The following is a 24,465-nucleotide window of genomic DNA, read 5'->3' as shown; positions in this document are numbered from 1 at the left end:
GAATCATACAAATGATCACACATTCATTCAACATTTGTATCAACTGCTTACTCTGTGAAAGGTACCATGAGGAATACAGAGATGCAAGATGGCTCATCAGTCCTCTATCATGGCCTGTAACTCTAGATTTTTGCATTTCTTTTGTTTTAGTATTCCTTTTACCCAGAATTGCCTTATCAATCAAAATCCTAGTATTCTCTAACTTGAAAAGATATCTGTACCCCCATGTTCATAGCAGCATTATGTACAGCAGCCAAGACACAGAAACAACCTAAGTGTCCACTGATGGATGAATGGATAAAGTTGTGGGGTGTGTGTGCATGTATGTTAATATTATATGCATATTACTCAGCTATTTGGAAATCCTACCATTTGAGATAACACATATGGAGCTTGAAGGCATTATGCTAAGTGAAATAAGTCATACACAGAAAAACAAATACTGTAGGATCTCTCTTACAGCAGGAATTTAAAAAAAAAGAAAAATCAAAACCAAAGACCAAAACCCCAAACCCAGAAAAAGAGATCAGACTGTGGTTACCAGAGGTGGCAGGGGGTGGAGAGAGGGCGGAAAAGAGGAAGGTAATCAAAAGGTACGAACTTCCAGGTATAAGATAAATATGTACTAGGAATACAATGTACAACCTCATGACTATAGCTAACACTGCTGTGTGGTATACAACAGGGTTTAAGAGGGGGCGACTGGGGGGCTCAGTTGGTTGAGCATCTGACTCTTGATTTTGGCTCAGGTTGTGATCTCAGGATTGTGAAATCAAGCCCCACAGTGGGCTCCACACTGCGCATGGAGCCTGCTTAGGATTCTCTCTCCCTCTCCCTCTCCCTCTGCTTCTCAACCCCACCCCTCTCTCTCTTAAAAAAAAAAAAAAAGAAAAAGTTAAGAGAACAAACCCTAAGAGTTCTTATCACAAGGAGAAAACTTTTTTCTTCTCTCTTTTCTGTTTACTGTATCCATTTGACATGATGGATGTTAGCTGAACCTACTGAGGCAACCATTTCACAATACATGTAAATCCAACCATCATGCTGTATGCCTTAAAGTTATACAGTAATATCAATTATTTCTCAATAAAATAGGAAAAAACTTCTAGTATTCTACATACATGTATATTCAAATGTTAGTTTCCCAGTAGAAAATTTTGATTGATATGGGAATGTCCAATGTCACAAAACTTCTCATAAAGAAGGAACAATCTTAGGATCTAATGTGTAAAGGGGGAAAAAAATGGGATAACTAATGGTATATATAGCATGATGTCAGGTGTATATTTTTAAATTCCATAGATTCAATTCTGTATGCACATGCCAAAAATGTTGACTGCAGTTCTTCTGGGTGATTGTTTTTCCTACTATTTTCTGATTCTCTACTTTCAATTTTCTGGAATGAGTATTATTTTAATAACTGGGGGGAAAGAAAAAGTAAACACTAAAGATAAAAATCTTACCTATCCTATAGGGCCTAAAATGCTACCTATTTCATGATGTCTTTGTGGGCTCCTCTTGTCCAAATCACTTCCCATATATCTGTTAAGCACATGTGTGCTTTTATGAGAGCATTTACCACATTTACCTTTGTTATTTTTAGATATATATATTCTGAGGAAAGGGATTTGGTATGACTTATTTTTTAATCCTCTAAAACACCAAGTCAGACAACTTTGTGGTAAAGGCTAAATCTGTTTTTTAGGTTATAAATATCCAAGACACTACTTTGTTATCTTCCTAAAATACTAAACTTTCTTTAAATTCCTTTATATTGTTTCTATAGATCAGGCGACACAGTTAAATACTGTTCCTAACGCCATAAAAATATCAGTTATAACAGAAAATACTTTACTGGTTAAGTGAAAAAAGACAATACTTTTACTTGGTCACTTCAGCTGCTGACCTACCTATTCCTGATTTTTGTGTTCTCTGGTTGAAATTCCTCCCTTTCATCTTCTCATGGTCATCATCACTTACTTGAAAGACTGGTGAGCTCTCCAGGGCAAAATTTTCTTTTATCACCAGATTTTTACTAGGAGAAATACTCAGAGGTACTAAATCCTCATGCATGCTCTTAAAGGAAGAATCTTGTATGTTAGGTGAATATACCTGAGATAAAGATTTAAATGCCTCTTTGTAAAAGTCTGCCTTCATTTTGACAGCTCTCTCATTTGCTGAATTTTTTTCCTCATCAGTTTGTCCAGATTTAACTGATATTCCCTGGTCAGTGTCAGATACTACCTGCATTACCTTCTGGCTCTCTGAAGGATAGATGGTCTTCCTTTTCTTTGATTTAGATGCCGTTTTGTTTACTTTTCTGCCCTGACACTCTCCTTCTTTTACCACTTCCACCAAAGGGATATCTCTCTTTTCATTCAGAGTTGTAGAGCTTTCCTTTAGATTCTCCTGGAGGTCCATGTGCTTACCAGGATCAGAATCTGCTTCATTAGTAATGTATTTTAAATCTGATTCTAGGAAGACAGACGTCTGTAAAGAATCTGGTAACTGTGAAATAGATTTGTTTTTACCTTTTGCGAAAATCTTTGCCTTGCCTGATGATTCTTTCCCATGCTTTTTAACTAGTTTGTAAGGATTTGAAATTTGATCACAATTTTCCTTTTCATTACTATTGATTTCCATAGAGTATCCACTGATGAGATCTTGGCATTCAAGTCTTTGTTTAGATTTATTTACTTGAAAAGCAAGATCTTTTGTACAGATTTCTTGATCATGCACATCTTTGTCATTATCCCCATATATTTGGTACTTTTCAGAAATTATTTCTGTCTTCCGATTTACTTTCTGCCTAAGTTTCTTATTTATTTTTGGCTCATTTTGCTGAGCAGGTTGCGTTTCAGTCACATGCTTTTTCAAACCCACCACATTCTGTGTCTCATAATCATATAAATTTCCATTATTGTGGGTGAAAAGATAAGCTGTTTGTAATTCACTTGTGACTTCTAATAGGTTTTCAGAAATAGCTTCTTTACCTGTTTGGGTTAGGGAAAAGAAGTTACCTTCTTCTGGGTCACACACACCTTTTTTTTTTAACTCATTTACTCGGTTCATTTCCACAATTATTTCTGTCTTACGACTTACTTTCTGCCTGAGCCTCTTATTTATTTTTGATTCATTTTGCTTTGTAGGTGGCATATCAGTAACATGTTTTTTCACCCCCAAAATGTTTTGAGTCTCATAAGGACCTAAGTTCCTAACACCTCTGGTAGAAGGATCAGCTATCTGAAACTCATTTGAGTCTTCTAGGTTTTCAGGGATGATTTCTTTCTCCTTTTGGGTTAAAGAAAGTAAGTTATCTTTTTCTGGGTCATGTATGCCTTTGTCATCTTTCTCATCTACTTGGTTGATTTTAGAAATTATTTCTGTCTTCCGACATATTTTTTGCCTAAGCTTCTTATCTATTTTTGATTCATTTTGACAAGCAGGTTGCATATCATGGACATGCTTTTCTACTCCCAGAACATTTTGAGTCTCATAATCATATAGGCTTCCACTATCTTTGGTAGAAAGGGAAGGTGTTTGAAACTCACTTGGGCCTTTTATATTTTCAGGTATGATTTCTTTATCCTTCTGGGTTAGGAAGAAAGAACTACCCTTTTCTGGGAAATATACATTCTTATCTAAATGATTCACCTCAGAAATTATTTCTGTCTTCCGATTTACTTTCTGCCTAAAAGTCTTAGGAACTTTTGATTCATTTTGCTGAACAGGATACACATCAGTGATCTGCTTTTGCAAATCCAACACATTTTGGATCTCACGATCACACGGGTTTCCATTATCAATGGTGGAAAGAGCAGGTTTCTGAAACTCATCTGAAACTGTAAGGTTTCCAGAGATGGTTTCTTTATCCTCCTGGGCTTGGAAGGAAAAGTAACCTTTTCCTGGGCCATGCACATCTTTAGCAGTATCCCCATATACTTTGTTTGTTTCAGAAATTATTTCTGTCTTCCGATTTACTTTCTGCCTAAGCTTCTCATTTATTTTTGATTCATTTTGCTGAGCAGGCTGCATATCAGTGACATGCTTTCTCAAATCCAACATATTCTGGGGCTCATACTCACATAAACTTTCATTATCTTTGGCGGAAAGATCAGCTGTTTGAAATGCACTTGTGACTTCTAGGTTTTCAGAAGTGGTTTCTTTATTCTTTTGGTTTGAGAATAAGTTACCTTTTTCTAACTTAGGAATCACAAATGTCTGTCTAGAAGCTTTACTTTTATGATAAGCTAAAGAACTCTGACCTATATCAAATTTATCTGAACTCTGGGAGAAGGAGTATGCTTCCTCTTGCTCATTTGTTACATGTATTCTTTTCTTTCTTTTATTACATTGTGTATTTTGTCCATCCTCTTCATCAAAGCCATTATGAAGGGTTTCTTTCTTCAGTATGTTCAACTGAGTCAGCTGCTCAGTATTGAAAATAAAATTTGGATCTTCTGAATCCCCTTTGCTATTCAAGACAACTGATCTTTTCTCTGGTCCATTTTCAATCTTTTCCTCAATATTGATATCTGAACTATTTTTAAATTGTCTCTTTGATCTTTCTCTCTTTTTTTCAGAGCTTGAATCTTTCACTTTTCTGAAAGTTTTTATTCCACAATCATTTGATTTTTTATCTCTTTTATTTTTAGTCCCTGTTGAAACTGTAACAATTTTGCTTACTTCACTAGCAGTTAAATCCATGTCAGCATCATACACAGTTTTCTGCAACTGAAAGTCATCACTACCCTGAATTGGATTCACGTACTCTGCAGTAGGCTCACTTGTAGACTCAGATGAGTCAGGAAGGCATTGTATGTTTCCTTGCATTTTAATATTCTTTTCATTAGTATGATCATTTATTTCATTATTCCAATTTAATTCTGGACTTAAAATGTGTTGTTGATCCAAGTCTGTCCCATGAGAACTGTCAACAGAAGGATTATTTGATTCCTGAGATGACACATGTTTTTTCCTTTCCGTTACATTACTGAGAGATGGTTTCTCCTTTCTGTGGCTGATTGACTGGGCATTTTTCATCTCGCTCATCGGAGAACTCATGGAATTTTGGTCTGAGTATAAATGACCTTCTATAAAATAAAGGGAAAGAAAATTTGGAAATAAGTAATGACAAGGAATCTGTTATTTTAAAACAAATTAGATTAAAAAGCTGTTTCACAGAAAGGATTCTGACAATGTGTTCTGTTCAGATACTTAGAATTTACGCTGATAAAAATAAAGTAGAAATGATCAGAGTATTCATAAGTCATATTTTACATTTGTATCTATGGAAAATATATATACTAAGAATTCACTGTGCCTTGCCCCAACAGTAGAGTATAGCTGATAGTAAAGCCATTATCATATATTTCTAAAGTGGGAGGAGGCCAGCAAATGAACCCAAATAACAGTGATGACTCTGATAAGGATTACTATCAAAAGGCTACCAGCAGGCAGCTAAAGTTTATATAAATTATATATATACACATAAATTTTTATATAGGAAAAATAATTCTAAGCTCTAAATGAAATATACCTATGGTTCCATAATCCAATCTGCAAATCTATGATAAATACATCAGCCAGACTCCCCTGAAGGATTATTATTTTAGAAATAACCATGTAAATAAAACATAAGTGTCATCATTTTCTCTGGCTCAACCATTATCCAGGCTCAAGTTTTTGCTTTGGTTATGATCTTGAAAAAGTCACAAAAATCTATTTAGACCCTCAGTTTTTTTGTCTATGAAAAGGAGAAGATGAAACTAAATAAATATATGGTATCTTTCAATTTGTAAGCTAATAAGATACCAAGGAAAGCTCTTTAGGCTGACTCATTTCTAAATACTACTCGCAGAACAACAGCATTAGCCCATGGTGGATAAGACATCTGTCAGCATGTTTACTTAAAAATTAAATTTTTTACCAGCAGTTTTAAATGGTGGAAGTTAGCAAATTTATAACATAAGAGATCTAACTTATTAACTGTTTATATACCATGGGCCTCAAGAAAAAGTCTGATGAATATAACTTTTTAATACTGATACTCAAAATTAATTTTAAAAATTTCACCTTTGGGAAGCATATCAACAATAGAAAAAATATATCTGAATCATGTAAGCCACACATATCATGATTATTTTCCTTAAGAAATAACAATTCCAAGTTATACTGACTTGATAAAGGTTGTCTTGTTGATACAGAAGAGGGACTGTCAGGTGATATCTTTGATATAACATTGTCGTCATATTGCATTTTCTCTTTATCTTTATCATCATCATCATCATCATCATTTGAAGTTAACGGAACCCTAAAGGCAAGTGGAAATGAATGAGAAATTTAGTATTTTACAAAAATTACTTACAAAATTACATGGATAGTTCTTTTTATATTCCATTTGTTTAAGATCCAACTGCAAACCCACTCTCGTACCTTTTTGTTCTTATGGTATCTTATGTTCAATGAAGACAATTACACGTAGGAAAGAGATAGTTTCTAATAGTATAGAACCTGGACTAAAACAGGAATACTTCTTACCCCATAGCCCCAGTGGCCTCAAAAAGAGATAACTGATATAATCACTGGTTGGGCTATTAGGATAATAAGACTAATGAAATGAATAAACTTCAAACATACTTACAAATACTCATATATAATACTTACAGCTTTCTTACAATTAATTTTATGGAATACCCAAAACTCTTTTTCTAGTTTCAAACAAGTACAACTGTATATAAAGTTAAGTGTGAACTAAAGTTTGCTATATTTCCAAAAGGCATCCATGTAAACTAAAGCCATGTTCCTGGAGTAGTTGTATCTATTTGGCTGGTGGGGGGGGGGGGTGGACATAGAAATCCACAGAAATAATTAGATAAACTGACCTTGAATTCAAAGAATGAGGGTTAATATCCCTCAATGATAAAGATTTTGCCCTGAATGCCAAATATATCACAGATACATAAGAATTATTGATAATGGTAACAATAAATATTGATAAATATTTGTTAAAAATTTAAAGTCAACTATTAGAATAGTTGGGAGAAAATTTCTATGCCACTTGAAGAAATAAGTTAACAAAAATAAACAGAGAGGAGAGAGGTTCTGCTTCTCATAATGGACGAATCAGCTCTATCAAACATAATGATGATAAATTCTGGGTAAAATATTTTTTAAAATTACCTGAAGTAACTGGAGAGTAAACAAAAAGCAAGTAGATAATAAAGGGGGGTTAACACTTAAAAAAAGGTGAGTTTATAACTTCAGCCACTGCCACATTTTTAAAAAGTTAGAAATCTATATTCTTATTGATTCAAGATAAGAATTAAGGACAATTAAAACAGATGCAAAAGGGTGTGTGATGGGGGAAATAACAGGAGAGGTAGAGAGGGGAGCCCCAAATTTTGTGTGTAAACTCCCCCACCCGCCATCTATGGCTGACTCATAGATTACATATATGTGAGGAAGATTCCAACCAGCTCAGCTAAGGATAAAAGGACCAAAATGAGATTAGCCACGTTAACAGACAGGTGAAGTATATCTCAAGCATCAGCCTTCAGTTCAGTCATGATCCCAGAGTCCCAGGATAGAGCGCCACATCAGGCTCCCAGCTCAGCCGGCAGTCTGCTTCTCCCTCTGACCCTCCCCCTTCTCATGCTCTCTCTCTCTCTCTCTCACACTTTTTCTCTTTCAAATAAATAAAATCTTTTTAAAAAAATGCAGGAAGCAATATGAAAAAACAGAAGAGTTAAACATGTATGTAATTTAAATGAATCTTGACTACACAAAACAATGACAGTAGTAATTTGTGGGATTAAAATATATGTATCGTATTAAAGTGTTAAAAAAATCTAAGGATGAATGTTGCTATCACTAGAGTAGGAACAGTAGAAGAAAACAAGTTAATAGATAAGAAAAATTAAATAATGGAAAATTGTTTTTAGAGAAAAAAAGTATACAAAACAAGTTGCTCAAATAGAAAATAACTAGATCTCAGGTATAAATCCAATTATATTGTCAACGATATTTAATACAAACATGCTAAATATTCTAATTAAAAGAAATGTTACAATGAATTCATTTTTTTAAAAAAAAGAACTTATATGCATCTTAAATATAATAGAGTTTGAAAGTAAAGTTATAGAGAAAGATAAACCAGGGAAATGTTATATCAGACAAATAGACTTTAAAGCAAGAATCATTTCTAGAAATAATTCATACTGATAAAACAAGTCTTCAGGAAAACAAATCAATCCTAAACTTATATGCATCTACTAACAACTTTAAAATACATAAAGCAAAAATTGACAAAACTGAAAGGAGAAATAGAGGAATCCATAATCATAGTGGAAGACTTTAATGCATTTCTCTCAGTAACTGATAGAATAAATAGACAAGAGAAGCAAGAAGGATATGGAAATTCTGAACAATATAATCAATAAACCTGACACAACTGACAAACATAAAGTACTGCATCCAACAACCACAAAATACATTATTTTTATGTGCATCCAAAATATTTACCAAACTAGACCAAGTTGTGTCCTAACGCAAGTGTTAATATATTTCAAAAGACTAAAGTCATTTGATCTATGTTTTGTAACTACAATGGAAATCAGCTAGAAATCAACAATAAAAAGTAATTAGAAAAAAAAAATACCCAGCTGATTAGAAATTTAATATGCTTGTTAGTGATCCATGGGTCAAATAATGTATCAGAACAGAAAGTAGAAAATATTTTGAACTCCACGATAATAAGGATATGGCATATCAAAAATTGTGTGGTGCAGCTAAAGCAATACTTACACAAAGATAAGCCTTAAATACATATTTTTAAAAAAGAAAGCCTAAAAATTAATAATCCAAACTAGCTCAAGAAACAAATAATAACAGTAATAATAAAAGTTTTAATTGAGAAGAAAAAGCAAAATAGGAAGAAGAAATAATAAGAAGCAGACTAAATGCAACAGAAAACAAATATACTAAAAAGATCTACATAGCCCAAAAGAGGATTCATTTAGCGAAGATAAATAAAACAATAAATCCCTAGAGCAAAACTAATCAAGAAAAACATTTATGAAACACCAATAGCCAATATTAAGGAAGAAAAAGAGAACATCACTACATACCCTACAAACATTAAATAACTAACTAGAGCTGTTATGAACAACTATATGCCAATAACTTGATATTTTAGATGAAATGGACAAACTTTATGAAAAATTAACAAACCTGACATAAGAAAAAATAGAAAATCTGAATATTCCTGTATCTATTAAAATGGGATTTTATCAAAAACCTTTCCACAAGAAAACTACAGGCCCAGATAACTTCTCCCAAAGCTTTAAAGGAAAAAAAATATTTACACAAATACTTAAAGAAAACAAAAAAGAAATGCACTTATCAATTCAGTTACCATGACCAGCATAATATAAACACCAAAACTTGACAAATTATTAAAAAAAAAAAGATGTTTTATATTTATTGTAAGATTTTATTTGTTTATTTGACAGAGAGAGACACAGCTAGCGCGAGAGGGAACACAAGCAGGGGGAATGGGAGAGGAAGCAGGATCCCAGAGGAACAGGGAGCCTGATGTGGGGCTCGATCCCAGGATCCTGGGATCACGCCCTGGGCCGAAGGCAGATGCTTAATGACTGAGCCACCCAGGCGCCCCTAAAACATCTTTATTATTAACATACAATGAAAAATCCTTTAAAAAATTAGCAAGTAAAATTTAGTGATATATCAAAGGGATGTATCATCAGGAGCAGTTCATTGCAGAAGGTGATTTAATATTCAAATATCAATCCTTAAAATTCATTACATTAATAGAAAAAAATATTTAAAATAATTAATAGAAAAAAAGAGAAAAGTAATATATTCTTGATAGTGACATAAAAAGCATTTGATAAAATTAAGCCATTCATGAAAACCAGGAGTACAAAGGAACTTCTTTATTTGTTAAAGAGAATCTATAAAAACCCAAAAGCAAACATATTAAATAATGGGAACATAAGAATGTCCATCATTAGTACTTTTATTAATTACTGACAAAAAGTAGTCACTATAACAAGAAAAAAATTAAAGGCCTACGAACTGAAGGGGAGAAGGAGAAACTGTCCCTATTTGTAAATAATAAAATTGTATTTGTAGAAAATGGAAAAAAAAAACTACAGATAAACTATTAAAATTAATAGCAAGGTCACTGGAAACAAGGTCAGTACTCAAAAATTAATTGTATTTCTATATACTAGCAACAAGAAGAAAATGAAATTTAAAAACAGTAACATTCAGAATACCACTAAATACCTAATAAGTAGGAAAAATCTAAGATGTGCAATAACTAGTCAAGAAACTATAAAATTGAGAGAAAATATGTAATATCTAAATAAATGATGATATACTATGTTCATAGATAGAACACTCAATTTTATTAAATGTCCATTTTCCCCAAACTGAACTACATTCTACGTAATCCCAAACAAAATTCCAAAGGAGAGAGAGAGAGTGTGTGTGTATAAGTGTGTGTGTGTGTATTAACTGGCAAGTTGATTCTAAAATTCACTTGGAAATGCAAAGGTGCCAAAAGAGCCAACATAATATTCAAGAACAAAAACATAAATAAATAAAATGGAGACCCAAACTATCAAATATTGACTTATTATAAAGCTAGTAATTAAGATGATGTAGTATTGACAAAACAACTCATGTAATAGAATAATGAGTTCAGAAACAGATCCATATACACACCCAGTCATACAAAGTCAACAGGATTTCCACATGAAACAAATAAATTATGACCTTTCCCTTACATCATACCCCAAATTCTAGGTAAACTGAAGATCTAAATGTAAAAGGGAAAATCCTAAAGCTTGCTATTGATTGATATTCTTCACAGTATAATTAAGCTTTTAAAAAAAACCTAAGGGAATGCCTCATGGCCTTCCAACTGGTAAAGATTTTCTTAAGAGGCGATAATAGTACAGAGAGTAGTAACCATGGGGGGGCAATAGATAGATGAAGATATATAGATATATAAGTTAGACTTTTATAAAGAACTTCCGTTCATCTAAAGACCATTGAGAGAGTGACGTGGCAAGTCACAGAGTAAAAGATATTTGTAATGCACAAACAATTTACACACAATGTATAGAAAGAACTGCAAATCTGTAAAAAAAACCAAAAACAGACAACCTAATAGAAAGAAAATAAACACATATAAACAGGTGTTTACTTTCATTAATAATCACAGAAATTAAAATTAAAACCTCAATGTAATACCCCTCAATATGGCTAAACTGAAAAAGACAGACAACAACAAGTGTTGTTGCAGATATAGAAAAGCAGGAATTATATATTGCAGTACGCAAGATAATGAAGATAGAAATAGTTATCAGATTTATTCAGCTAACAACATGATGCCAGTGGGGACCTAGGAGAAAGAAAGAAAAGAACCAAAGAGTAGCAGGATACTACAGATGCTTGTGGTTATTGAATTGATGGGTAAGTCTCCTTGCAGCCCTGGAGATACAACCTATAGCAAGAAACTACAGACCATCTCATTCCTACCTTACCAGACAACTACACATTGATGAAACCCAAACATTGTTCAACACACACAAACACTGAATGTGCTACATAAAAATCTAAACACTCTGAACCAGTATAATTCAAATCCATGAAACTAAAGGTTCACCTTTGCCTCTTCTCAAGAGTCTATGGGAAAGCTGAATATTATTTTAGCTCTACTGGGTTATGCCTTCAATTTCTTTTATTGGTACAATATTAACAAGTATTTCATTATTTATTTTAAAATGTTTTTCTATGTTTCAAGAAAGAATACCAAATAAAAACTATTCAGGGGCGCCTGGGTGGCTCGGATGGTTAAGCGTCTGCCTTTGGCTCAGGGAGTGATCTCAGGGTCCTGGACTCCCTGCTGGCTCAGTGGGGAGTCTGCTTCTCCCTCTCCCTCTGCCTCTCCCCCTGCTTGTGTGCATGCTCTGTCTCTCACTCTCAAATGAATAAATAAAATCTTTTTTAAAAACCAAATATTCAAAGTCTTATCTAGCTAGAAGTGTACAAGTATTTAAGTTTGAAGCAATTACCTTGCAAATGGAAGACGCATCAACTTGCACTGTTTACTGACCCGTTTCTTCTTGCTAGTCGGCAGTGGAAAGGGACTCTGATGAAACTGTTTTTGAAAAGAATAAAGAAAACAAAAAGGAAAAATAATTTCTAATCTCATTAAATGGTTATTAAAGCACCTAATTATACAAGTACACCAATAGTAATAGAACAATTCTTGCATTAGTCTTCAATAGTCGAATGAGAATAATGTGATAAGGTTAAACATAATTCAACCTTTATCATGTCCCCAAAGGCCATCATTACTAATATTTTGGTATACAAACTCCCAAACGGTCTTCTCTGCATATGAATAAATACATGTGTGTATAACCACACACATGATATCTCTACATAAATATGCAATATGCTCGTGTCTTCATATGTATTATGTAATATATTATCGCATTTTATAATCTATTTTTTAATGATCTTTAAAATTAAAAGTCTGGGTGATTTTAGTGTATCTTTTAAGTTTTTGCTTATTTATATTTCCTAATTTTTTGAACATTTTCTGAACATGTTTTAATTATTTAATAAAGACCATAAAATTAGGCAACCCACAGTGCTAACCTGTAATAGAAACAGGAGTATGGCCAAATTGACAAGCTAATTTTAAAATTCACATGGAAATGCAACAGACCCAGAATAGTTAAAACAACTTTGAAAAAGAACAAAGTTGGAGGGCTGTGATAATTGCGATAGTATAGTATTAGCATACAGACAGACAAACAGATCAATGAAATACAACAGAGTCCAGAAATAGACACACACACACTTGGTCAAAGGTGCAAAAGCCAAATGGGGAGCCTAGACTTCCATATTCACAGGCTATTAACAAGGCCAACTCTACTTCAAACCAGGGGTACTGTCTGAAAAGGTCAAGAAGAAAGGAGGACAGCCCAGTGGTAATAAGGATACCCGCTGTACCAACAATGTCAGTGGAGAACACATGGGGACTCTAGACTTCCATTCTTACTTGGTAATAACGGGGAGTGTCTCTTCCTCTCCTCTACAGTGGTAACAGAAGAGGTCTAGTAGAAAGTCAGGATTTTCACCACTCTTCAACAGTAACAACCTCCCCCTTCATAATTCCCACAATCTTGCTGTCAGTGGAGGCCAGAAAGTCATGAGGCACCCCCGTCTGTCCCAGTCAGGGTGGTGTCAGCCTGAACTCCAAGCCCCATCCATCAATTAGGAGACATGCCTTCCAGGGTGACAACAGAAGCTGAGTAGAGAACCTAACCTTTGACCCCCTCCAACTTGGCAGTCGGTGGCACTTCACCACTGGCATAATGTCAGAGGGAGCCTGCTAAAATTGAAGGTTTAAATAAGATCTGGAGATTCTTAATATAATGCCTAAATGTCTAAGATATAATAACTTATCACACCAAGAATTAGGAAAAGGCCTAAATTTGAAAATACTAAATATGAATATGAAAAGATAATCAAGACACCAACACCAAGATGATACAGATGCTGGAATTATCTAACAAGGATTTTAAAGCAGCCATCATAAAAATGCTTTAATAAGCAATCACTAACATGCTTAAATGAGAAAACAGAAAATCTCAGCAAAGAAACTAAGTCTCAGCAAATAAAGAAAAAATATAAAGAAGAACCAAATGGGAATTTAGAACTGAAAAATACAATAACCAAAATAAAATAAATTAAAAACTCAATGGACTCAAAAACAAAGGTAAGGGGGAAATCTGTGAACTTGAAGATAAAGCAACAGAAAGCACCCAATCTGAGCAAGAGAGAAGAGACTGAAAAATAATTACGAGGTTCAGGGATTTATGGGACAATAACAAAAGATAGAACCCTCATGTCACTGAAGTCCCAGAGGGAGATAAAGAGGGCAGACCTGAAGAAGTTTTAGAGAAATAATGGCTGAAAATGCCCCAAACTTGGCAAAAGAAACTAATCTGCATATTCAAGCTGAGTGAACCCCAAAAAGGATAAATTCCAAGAAATCCATGCCAGGATATATCAGGGTCAAATTTCCCAAAACTAAAGACAAAAATCTTTCAGAGCAGTGTAAAAAAAATGGTACCTTCCTACAGAGTTAGGAATAAAAAAAAATAAAGAAAGCATCTGACTCAGTTAAAGAACAATAAAATAAACCACAGGAAAGAAGAAATAACTTATTAATAACTTATTACTAAGAGAAAAGCAAAAATTAATTAAGTTTGAAACACCAAAATAGAATTAAAAACTAAAAAAAAAAAAATTAAACCCAGAAGACGGTTCTTTTAAAGGAAAAAAAAAATTAGAAAAACCACAACTACCTAACCTAGTGGGGCAAAAAACCGACGAAAAGCCCAAATATAAAAAATAGTCAACTGGGAAAATAAAACACAAACAAAATTTAAAAATGACAGACTATTATGGCCAACTCTGTGCAAATCAATTTGAAAACATGAATGAAATAATAATTTTCTAAGTAAATATAATTCAATAAAACTGACCATGAAATAGAGAAATTTTCCTAAGAAAACCAATATCCATAGAATAAATAAAGTGAACAAAGAGCAACCCTTCCTTTCAAGAAAGACCCAGGTTTCACAGACAAATTCTACAAAGCATTTAAAGAAAAAATAATTCTAAGACTATATCATTTATCTAGATCACAGGAAAAAGAAACATACAAATTCTTTTTATGAGTTCAGTATTTATCACATTTTTATCAATGTCTAAAAGACTGTATAATAAGAAAACCTTACTTATGAATAACAATTTAAAAATTCCTAACAAAATACAGGCAAAAAAAATTTAGGAATGCAATAATAAATCATTTCTGAAATTTATTCCAGAATTGCAAAATTAGGAAAGCTACTAAAATGTCATCATATTAATACATCTAAAAAGAAAGACCATATGATTATCACCATAGATGCTAAAAAAGTAATGTAAAATACATTATTTATTTTTATTTAAAAAGATAAATAACAGAAGTAGTATAAGATAAATACACACATTACCCTTAAAAAAAAGGATAATTTTTAATGGGGAAACACTATCCAACATTTTATTAAAATTTATTGCTTTCTAGTATGTCCTAGACATTGGTGGGGTATAGACAAAAATCCTATACTCAAGAACCTTATGTTCTGGTGAGATGAATAATAAAATTAATGAGTAAAATGATATGTCATACAGTGTTAAGTGATAAGAAGAAAAATTAAGGCAAGAAAAGCAGAATATGAAATGTTGGGGCGGGGGTGGGGAAGGATTCAGATTTATATAGGGTTGCCAGGAAAGGCTTGACTGAAGTCACTTTTGAGTCAAGATTTGAAGTAAGGGAGTAGGCCATGTGAAGGAAGAACAAGTCCAAAGGCCCTGAGGCGGCAGCTTGCCTGTGTTTGAGGAGTGGAAGGAGGTCTATGGATTGAAGATGTTAAAGAGTGGAAGGAGTTGAATGGTCAATGAGGTGAGAGAAAGAACATGAGTTTCAGTTTTCAGACAATAACGGGCAACAGATGACATGGGAAGCCACTGGAGAGTTTTCAGCAGAGACTAATGTTTTAATGGGCTCTCTCTGGCTGCTATGCTGGGAAGAGAATATAGAGGCAAGCGCAGAAGCAAGAAGCCCAAGCTGGGATGCCACCCCAAGAACTTGGGTAAGAGAAAACAGTGGCTTGGATGGGTAGTGAAAGTCAGGGTTATAAGAAGTGGTAAAACTCTGGACTGATTTTTAGAGCAGCACGAAAAGGATTTGCTAAAGGATCCAATAAGAGGTGTAAGGGAAAAATAGGAAAACAAAATTGCAATTATCTGAGAGGAAGACCCCAAAAGGAACTGGTTTGGTGGCAAATGTAAAATTTAAAAGGAATGCCAAAAAGGTAGTTGGCTAGGTATTGTCTGGAGTTCAAAGGAGATGGGCAGGCTGCAGGTACAAATTTGGGAGTCATGAGTATTTAACAATAATTAAATCCATGAGAATGATGAATCATTTAGGGAACAAGTGTGGATAGAAGAGAGAAGTCCAAAAACTGAGTTCTGGGGTAACCAAAATTTAGCAGTCAGGAAAATAAAGAGGAACCAGCAAACAGACTGAAAAAGAACAATCAGAGAGGTAGGAAGAAACTTAGGAGAGTGTAGTATTATAAAAGTCACATGAAGGCCAACATAAGGACCAAGAAATATCTAGAGGTTTTCATAATGTGGAGATCAATTTTCAGAAGAGCACTTTTAGTGGAGTGGTGGTGAAATCCCAACTGGGTTCAAGAGAAACTGGAGATAGTATAAATAATTGTCTCAAAGAGTTTTGCTATAAAGGAAAAAAATGAGAGAGTAGCTGGGGGTGGGAGATGAGTAAGAGGTTTCATTTTTGTTTTTTTAAAAGATGGGAGATAGGAGATGACGTTTTTGCATCCTGATGGGAATAATCTAGAAGGGAGGGAAAATTAATAATGCAAGAGGAAAAGGCATTCTATACTAATATGTCAAGCCAACAGCAACACAGAACCCAAGTGTCCAACCCAGAGCCTAGTTAATAGAAGTCCATTCTAGATCTATCTTAAGCAGCACTAAAAAAGAATGAGGAAGCATTCCTTGTAATCATATGGAGAGATCTTCAAGATATGTCACATTAAAAAAAGTAAGCCATAGAACAATTAGGGACAGTATATTACCTTTTGTGTAAGAAACAAAATTAAGAAAATATTTATGTTTTTGTTTTAATATAAAGAAACAAAGCAGTTACCCATATGAGGTGTGGGGAGCAGAAAGGAGAAAGAACAAAGTAGCTAAAAGCAGAATAGAAACAAATACAAGTTTTCCTTCAATATTTTGCTATATTGTTCTGATATTAGAATGTCTACATTCCCCACATCCTCTCCCCCAACTAAAAAGAAAAGGAACTGCAAAACTCAAAACTTGATATGCAAAGTTAGTCTGTTAAATATTAAGTCCAAGAAAGCAGACACCAGGGTTGTATGCTGTCCCTTCACCCTCCAGCTTCTGCATTTACTCTCTTTTTCTTCTGCTAAATCCAGATGCTGATCTCAGCTCTCTTTGAGTTCTCCAAAGAGAAATACACAAAAAGCATCCGGGAACAATGCTGACTTTACTAAAGATTTTTTTAAAGAACTAGTGGAAGGAAGGAGCTTTATATCACATAGTTCACAACAAACAGTTTGGCAAAGTTTTTAGGGCTAACTGTTCTCCAAAGTTCCCCCAGGTCTTGCTAATTAATTAATTAGTTTCCTTCTCTTACTCTCCAAGCCAATTCCTGTACTAACTCTACACTCCCCACTGCTATGTCTGATTCTAGTCTTAGTAATTTATTCAAGGCGATTTGATTCAACCCTGCAAGCTGATCACGAAACAGAGCTCCCTCCCTTGATTTTTCCTACCCACCCCCCACCCAGTGAATGGCATCTCTTTTCCTTAGAGGGTACTAAATGTATAAGGCGCATCTCTGCTCACTGGTTGTACTAGGTATCAAATTTATAATAACGCTAGAAGCTACACGTCCTGTGAACATTATTCTACAGGGACATTTATGCAAATCCTTTCTTTATCCAAATGTGGATTAAATTAGGTGATAAAGTATGTACTCTTTGGCTAGCTTTTATAAAACTTCTGACAAAGGAACTAAACGTTGTTCACATAGGTTGAAAGAGTTCCTACCTTTTTACTACAAAGACTATGTATTTACGAGCCCTAAAAATTACTTTTAAAAGTTTTTAAAAGGAGAGATTTGCAGAAAATTTAGAAAACACAGGAAGATATACACAGAATAATAAAAAAGTAATGACAGCTAACATTTATTGCACTCTTCCTATTGCCAGGACACATTTAACGCTTGCCACATTTAATGATTAATTGCTTGCCACATTTAACGATTACAGTAATTCTTTTTGGATATACTACCATTATCTACACCATGCAGAAGAAGACACTAAAGTTGAAAGAGTTAAAGGCCAAGGTCGCAGGACCAGGGAGTAACAGAGCTGGGATCTAAATATAGGCAACTCCATTTAAAAGCTGCCCTCTAAAGCACTTCTCCAGAATCTATCAAGAGATTTACATAAAATTGGGACTTCACTAACCTTTCTTCAGTTTATTATGTATATTTTGCCTTCTCATTCGTTATTAACTCCTGGCATTTATTTTCCCTATTTAGATAATTGAGTTAATTTCACTAATATTTGGCCCTTTTCCCTTCCTGATTTTTCTAGTGATTTGATTTTCCTCGTGATAGATCATAAGAGCTATTCAACTATTAATCTTAATGCTTTATCTGCTATTTGTTTAATTTTCCCAGTCTGCCACCGGCCTTTAATTTTGATGATTTTTAGCCTTCTAAAAAAAATTTTTTCTTGAGAAAATCCATCAATAGCTTCCTTTATGGCTTCTATCTTTCATCTTTGTTTCTAGGTATAGAAAGGTCTCTCTCATCTAACATGGATTTATTTGTAATTTCTTCTTACCTTATATATCCTCTTTTTTATTTAAATCCATCTAAAATTTATTTTAGAGAATGGAATATAGTAGGATCTTCTATTTTTTTCCCCCAAATAGTTTTTCAATTGTGCCCACCCTTTTTTTAATAATACAAATTCTTTCCTAATTTGAAGTACTACCTTTTTATGAATGTCTTCCATGTTTTTAGTGGTTAGGGGCCATTATGTTCCACTGAACTGTCTATTCCTATGTTCTAACCAAAATCTAATTTTTATACAAAAATTTCAATAACCAATTATACCAAATGATAATGTGCTATTAGCCAGTTAAAATTAATATTATCATCATTTCTTTGCACAAAGCTTAAAATATGAATCTCTAACCTTGATGCTACTGAATCGCAATTATCCTTAGTAATGATTAAAAAATTACACTACTGGGGCGCCTGGGTGGCTCAGTCGTTAAGCATCTGCCTTTGGCTCAGGGCATGATCCCGGAGTCCTGGGATCGAGCCCCACATCAGGCTCCTCTGCTGGGAGCCTGCTTCTTCCTCTCCCACTCCCCCTGCTTGTGCTCCCTCTCTCGCTGGCTGTCTCTCTCTCTGTCAAATAAATTTAAAAAATCTTAAAAAAAAAAAAAATTACACTACTTACACATAAACTCTACTTACCTCAGAAAGAGTGCTCATTTCAATTGCAGTTATCAAATTATTGTTCATGAGTGCTTCTATTTCTATAAGCTTCTTATTCTGTATGTGTAAAATAAAGACCTCTTACATCAATTAAGATTCAGGGTTTATTATATCATACATTTATGGATATCACCAGCTGAGAAGACTTAGAAAATAACTGAGATCATATCAAGCTAAAAAGGTGCTACATTTTATAGTTCAAATAAACCCCCCACACATACACCTTGATTGCTTTTGAGCTCTCAATTATAAATTTTCCTAGAAACATTTCTCTATCTTCTCATAATAGTACTACATCCCATGGCAAGTGAACATAGTTTGTCAAGCAATTTAACACTCATAAATAGATCAATTTTTCCATTATAAATTAATTTCTGCTCATTTGAGTTAGATCTATAGTTGCAGCCTAGCTGACTATTGGCTCTTCCTGACCTGTCTGTGGACAGAGTTGAAAGTTGGAAGAGAAAGCAGTGACTACATTCTTCATTCTATTTGGCATGTAGCCAGGGGAATGCTGGGGCTAAAAGAGAGTACAAACACTCTGGGAACTCCCCTACTTTCATTGGAAGAATTATGTCCATCTTCTTAAAATGTATTAATGCACCAAGCTTTGCTAATGATAACCAAATGTTGATCAAGGTATTATATCAGCTTGCAGAGCCCCAAGTGTACATTTAGAATGTAGACTTAAGACACCTATTTAATTATCCATTAACAGTTTGTTCATTAACATGACATACTCTTTCAATAATTTTTCACAATGATTGGAGATTTGAAAAACATTTTTAGAGCTTCTATAATAATATAATAATTATTCTATAATTTAGAATCCAAACACAATAAAGTTTCCATACCAAATTATTTAGTTTTAGGCGAAGAAATGTGTTCTCAAAATTCAGCTTCTCCACTTCTTTTTGCAATAGCGTCTTGTCGGTTGCAATTCTTCGAGAATTCTCTTTCTCTCTACTAAGAGCCTGAGCTAATGCCCTGTTGTTGTGCTTTAAAGAAATTTTGAAAATAGAAGAATTGTCTGTAAAAAAATTTTAAAAGTTAATATTGAACTTACATCTTCATAAGTTTTCATATCCTTAATGAAACTATTTTAGGCAAAAAATGTTGTAAGTTTTAACTAAAGGTTGGAAAACAATAGAATGACAGTATAGATGTAGTTTTGAAAAAAATATATCCAGAGTTTGGATCTGCAGAAATAAAAGCTAGACAGAAGATGAAAAATAAAAGAGCTGTGAGGAATGCAGACTATTGTGAATACAGAGTTAAGGATAAAAGACGTCTAGGATAGACACAGTATCCCAGATAATTAGACCAGTCACAAAAACTCGATCTTGATACCTGTTGCCCTACCTGCCTTCCTACTTCGACTAGGAGGTAGAATGGAGAAGCTGATTCCAAAGCTCTAACTGGAGATATCCCATAGGTACTAGGGTAGCCAATCTGTCAAAATTTTAAAGCCAGTTTCTGTGACTCCAGAAAATTGAAAATTAAAATTAACAAATCAGTTAATGCTCCCAAATTCCATTTTTCAAAATCTTGAGTGAAAGGGAGCATACTTACTGTAAGGTTGGACAGATCATCTAAACACTGTGGGATCTTCTACTCCACCCTAAATAACCAACTCTTACTTCGAGGCATTTACTGCAATCTAAATTTGACCCCTTCTCTTTACAAGCACTATGTAAATATAATTTAAATCAGAGATGTTTCCGTGTTTTTAGCAGAGAAATTTAATTGTGAATTCCTTGGTAAAGCTCACCTTAAATACAGTGTGTTTCCTTAATACACAGAAAATATACTTATATTTTCATAATTTTTATTTAAATGCCACTATTCAATAACATAGCCCACTGAATAGAAATATAGTATCTATAAAATACGTTTATAAAAGTAATAATATTTTTTAAATATTCAGGGAATGTTTGGGCATCTAAAAAACAGGGTCCAAAAAAGTACCTTATCTTTGGCATAGAGAAAGTAGTTTCAGACAGCCACCTTTGACACAGTAAATGAAAACAGACTAGAACTGGTTTTGCACTCCAGAGTTAAAGGATGATAATATTTTCCTGTTGCACTCCTCAAACACAATATGTTCCTTCATAACAGGTGTACAATCGTCCTGCCAAACAGGGCAGGAAATAGCCACTGTACGAGGGGGTCTAACATACCACATGACCCTAGACACCTGGGTAGGAGCAACATTAAGATTTAAAGATACTCAGAAAGTTCAGCTATTTCACAGGGCATGCACAATTACTCTTCACAGGGGCTATATCAGCAGGAAACCTCTCCTACTCCTGCTAAGATGGATACAAACCACTGAGATAATTTTCAGAAGTGATGAGAATTTATCTTGGTAGTTTTTCCCACTTTTTTTCCCCCTTATAAAATCTTAGTTCCAGAATCCATGCGACCCTATCTCCAAAATGCTCAGTAAGCTTTAGCTATAGAAAATCACCCACTACAACACTCTTATTTGGGTCAACCACATCTAGATCACCCATCATCCTATTGCTACAGCATGCTAGAACAATCTGTCACTTTTTTTTAGCTCTTTTCTGGAAATGTCACATTGGTATTTTCTTTGCTGTGTAGGAGGTAGCTGCCTTACGCTACCCTAGCCTTACTCCTGAAAATTCTGCTGTCACCACTGAGGGTAAATCATCATAACCACTCAAGTAATAGGAGTTGCAGGATACAGGAAGGATTGAATGGACAAAATGTATCTGTTAACAAAAATAGTCATTTTAGTCATTTCTATACTTGATAAAATAAAGTACCAAATACTATATCAATTCTCCAAGGGAAAGTAAAAATGTGAGCATACTTTAAAACTAATGGCACTTACTTAGTATTTTTGTTTTGATTTTTGAAGCAAGAGAAACATTCAGCTTCCCAGTCCTTGAAATTCTTTTGTCTTTCACATGTCTCTTAATTCCTGAAGTAAAAAGTGAGCCAGTGTCCATCACTGTGTGCTCCATCACTGAAACAAAAACAAAAAAGAAAGAAATCAGAGTACTGATTAATAAAAGAAAAAAGGATAACTCATAAATACATTCTAAAAGGTAACAATCATGACTTAGGTGATATAATTTGTTTGTATGTAAGTATTTGCAAAACCCTTTGCATAAATCTGAAAGTACGTGTATAGTCAAAAGTTGTTTAAAGTAGTATCCAAAAAAGGTAAATGACTTTTTTATTCAAACCTGTCTTACTATATCTATGCCTCAGGAGCTAGGTTAGGCATTGGGAACAGAACACATAGTCATGGAATGCAGAGTCTACAGTGGGTACAGATCCTATTTTGATACGATGTAAGAAGTGTAACCTTAGTGAATGCACAGAACAGATAAACCTAATTTTATGGGGTTGGAGGCTAGCTGATTTGGAGGAGTAAGCAGGAAATCTTGGAAGTATCTATTTGTCCATTAGAGTTAGGGTCTATTTGACTCTAGTCTAATAGTGGAAAGAAGAAGATAATCACATTATACTGTGACAAGAATAACGGATATAATACACAATGCATAAAAGTAATTAACTCTGCCTGGGTAGAGGAAAGGACCAGAAAAGGTTTTACTGAGAAGGCACAGTTGATGCTGAGCTACGTACTTAGACAAGACCAACCTCCCAAAACTCCCATTCCCTCCCCAAGTCTCCTTGCCTCCAGCTTCAGAGATCTAGAAGAAACACTGTTACCTATGCCTGCCTACCTCCTAATACTCAGCCTCTCCCCATTACCTGCCATAAATCCACAGGACTAATCTCACTATCCTCTTTATATCAATAACAGAATCTCTAGGCTCTCAGGTCACCCTCAGCTCCCTCATCCTAATCCTCCTCCAGCTCTGCAATAGTAAAAAATGGTCTCCCAAAGACATCGGGTCCCAGTCCCTGTCATTCTAAACCTTATGTGGAAAAGGGGTCTTTACAGATGTGATTAAGTTGAAGATCTTGTGATGGGGAGACTTTCCTGATTATATCTAGTTAGGCCCCCAAATGCCCTCATTAGTGTCCATATACTAAGTAGTACTACTTGAATAACTAAACAGGGCATATCAAACTTAACCTGCCCAAACCTGTTTCACTCAGAGCCTTCTCTATTTCAGTTAATGTAAACTCCATCCTAGCTGCTCTGGCCAAAAATCTCTCATGTCCCAGTCAACCTTCACAGTACATTAGAAGCTGACCTCCTTAGTACCTCCACTACTATCAGCCTAGACCAAGGCGCTGACATGTCTCACTTGAATTCTTCTAATAGCCTCTAATCCTACTTCCACTGCTGCCCTCATTACAGTGTATTTATTAGTCTACACAATCTAAAACTCTCCATTGGTTCCCATTTCTCTCAGAATAAAAGCTGAAGTTCTTCAATGGTCAAGAACTCCCTCCACCATCAGCTCTTCTTCCCATTTCTCCAATTTGAACTCTTCCTTCTGTCCCCTAGCCCATTCCTTCTAGGCCACACTGGTCAGCAAGCTCTAACTGCTTGACAAATGGCAGCCATTCTTCAGCTCCATGTCCTTTGTATTGGTCATTCTCTCTACTGAGAAAGCTCTTCCTCCAGATACAGAAATGGCTCATTCATTCTCCTCCAAGTCTTCGCTCAAATGTCACCTTCTCAGTGAGGCCTTTCAAAACTGTAACTCCTTTCCTCAGCATGTCTGATTACTCTTACCCTTATTTGTTCCATAGCATTTAAATCACTATCTAATATACTACAGAATTTACTTATTTCCTATCAACTAGAATTTAAGTTCCAGAAAGCTATGGATTTTTCTGTTTTATTCACTGACATATTTCCCAGCTCACAGACCAGTGCCTGACAAATAATATGAACACAATAAACATTTATTGAATGAATAACTAAGTCTTAAAAACAAAGAACTTGTCAGGTATCAAGATTAGAAAGGGTATTCCAGGAAGTAAGAATGGCATGTGTAAATGCATGAAAATGGAACATTTAAGAAGATACCAGTGATCTCTTGATGCTAGAATGTTATTACCCTTTCTCTGTTTCTCTCTCTCTTTTTTAAAGATTTTATTTATTTGAGAGAGAGCAAGCGAGAGAGAGAGAGCACAAGGGTGGGGGGAGGAGAAGCAGGCTCCCCGTCAAGCAGGGAGCCCGATGCAGGACTTGATCCCAGGACCCAGGGATCATGACCTATATCTCTGTTTCTCTTAACAGCAAACTCCTTTTTTTTTTTTTCAAACAGCAAACTCCT

At 34.5% G+C, this 24,465-nt stretch overlaps 1 protein-coding gene across 6 annotated transcripts in view; it reads right to left on the bottom strand.

The window, feature by feature from the left end:
- SGO2 (shugoshin 2) overlaps positions 1-24,465 on the bottom strand; it is a 65,925-nt gene that overhangs the window by 17,972 nt on the left and 23,488 nt on the right. For 4 of the 6 annotated variants that reach the window (XM_045806425.2, XM_045806428.2, XM_045806424.2 and 1 more), the window contains exons 2-7: positions 22,092-22,226; positions 20,086-20,261; positions 19,211-19,288; positions 12,108-12,193; positions 6,180-6,313; positions 1,911-5,093 (exon numbers count right to left, since the gene is read on the bottom strand). In XM_045806425.2, coding sequence (XP_045662381.1) covers positions 1,911-5,093; positions 6,180-6,313; positions 12,108-12,193; positions 19,211-19,288; positions 20,086-20,261; positions 22,092-22,224 — 3,790 coding nt within the window. In that variant the 5' untranslated portion in view covers positions 22,225-22,226. Of the gene's footprint in view, positions 1-1,910; positions 5,094-6,179; positions 6,314-12,107; positions 12,194-19,210; positions 19,289-20,085; positions 20,262-22,091; positions 22,228-24,465 lie in introns of those variants that run through there. The other 2 variants (XR_006781199.2, XM_045806427.2) reach the window with 2 other exon arrangements.

Source organism: Ursus americanus, chromosome 1, assembly GCF_024610735.1.
Source record: "Ursus americanus isolate L20-20 chromosome 1, mUrsAme1.1.p, whole genome shotgun sequence".
NCBI lineage: Eukaryota > Metazoa > Chordata > Mammalia > Carnivora > Ursidae > Ursus > Ursus americanus.
Note: the sequence above shows the minus strand (reverse complement) of the source record. Positions and strands in the feature narration are given on the sequence as shown.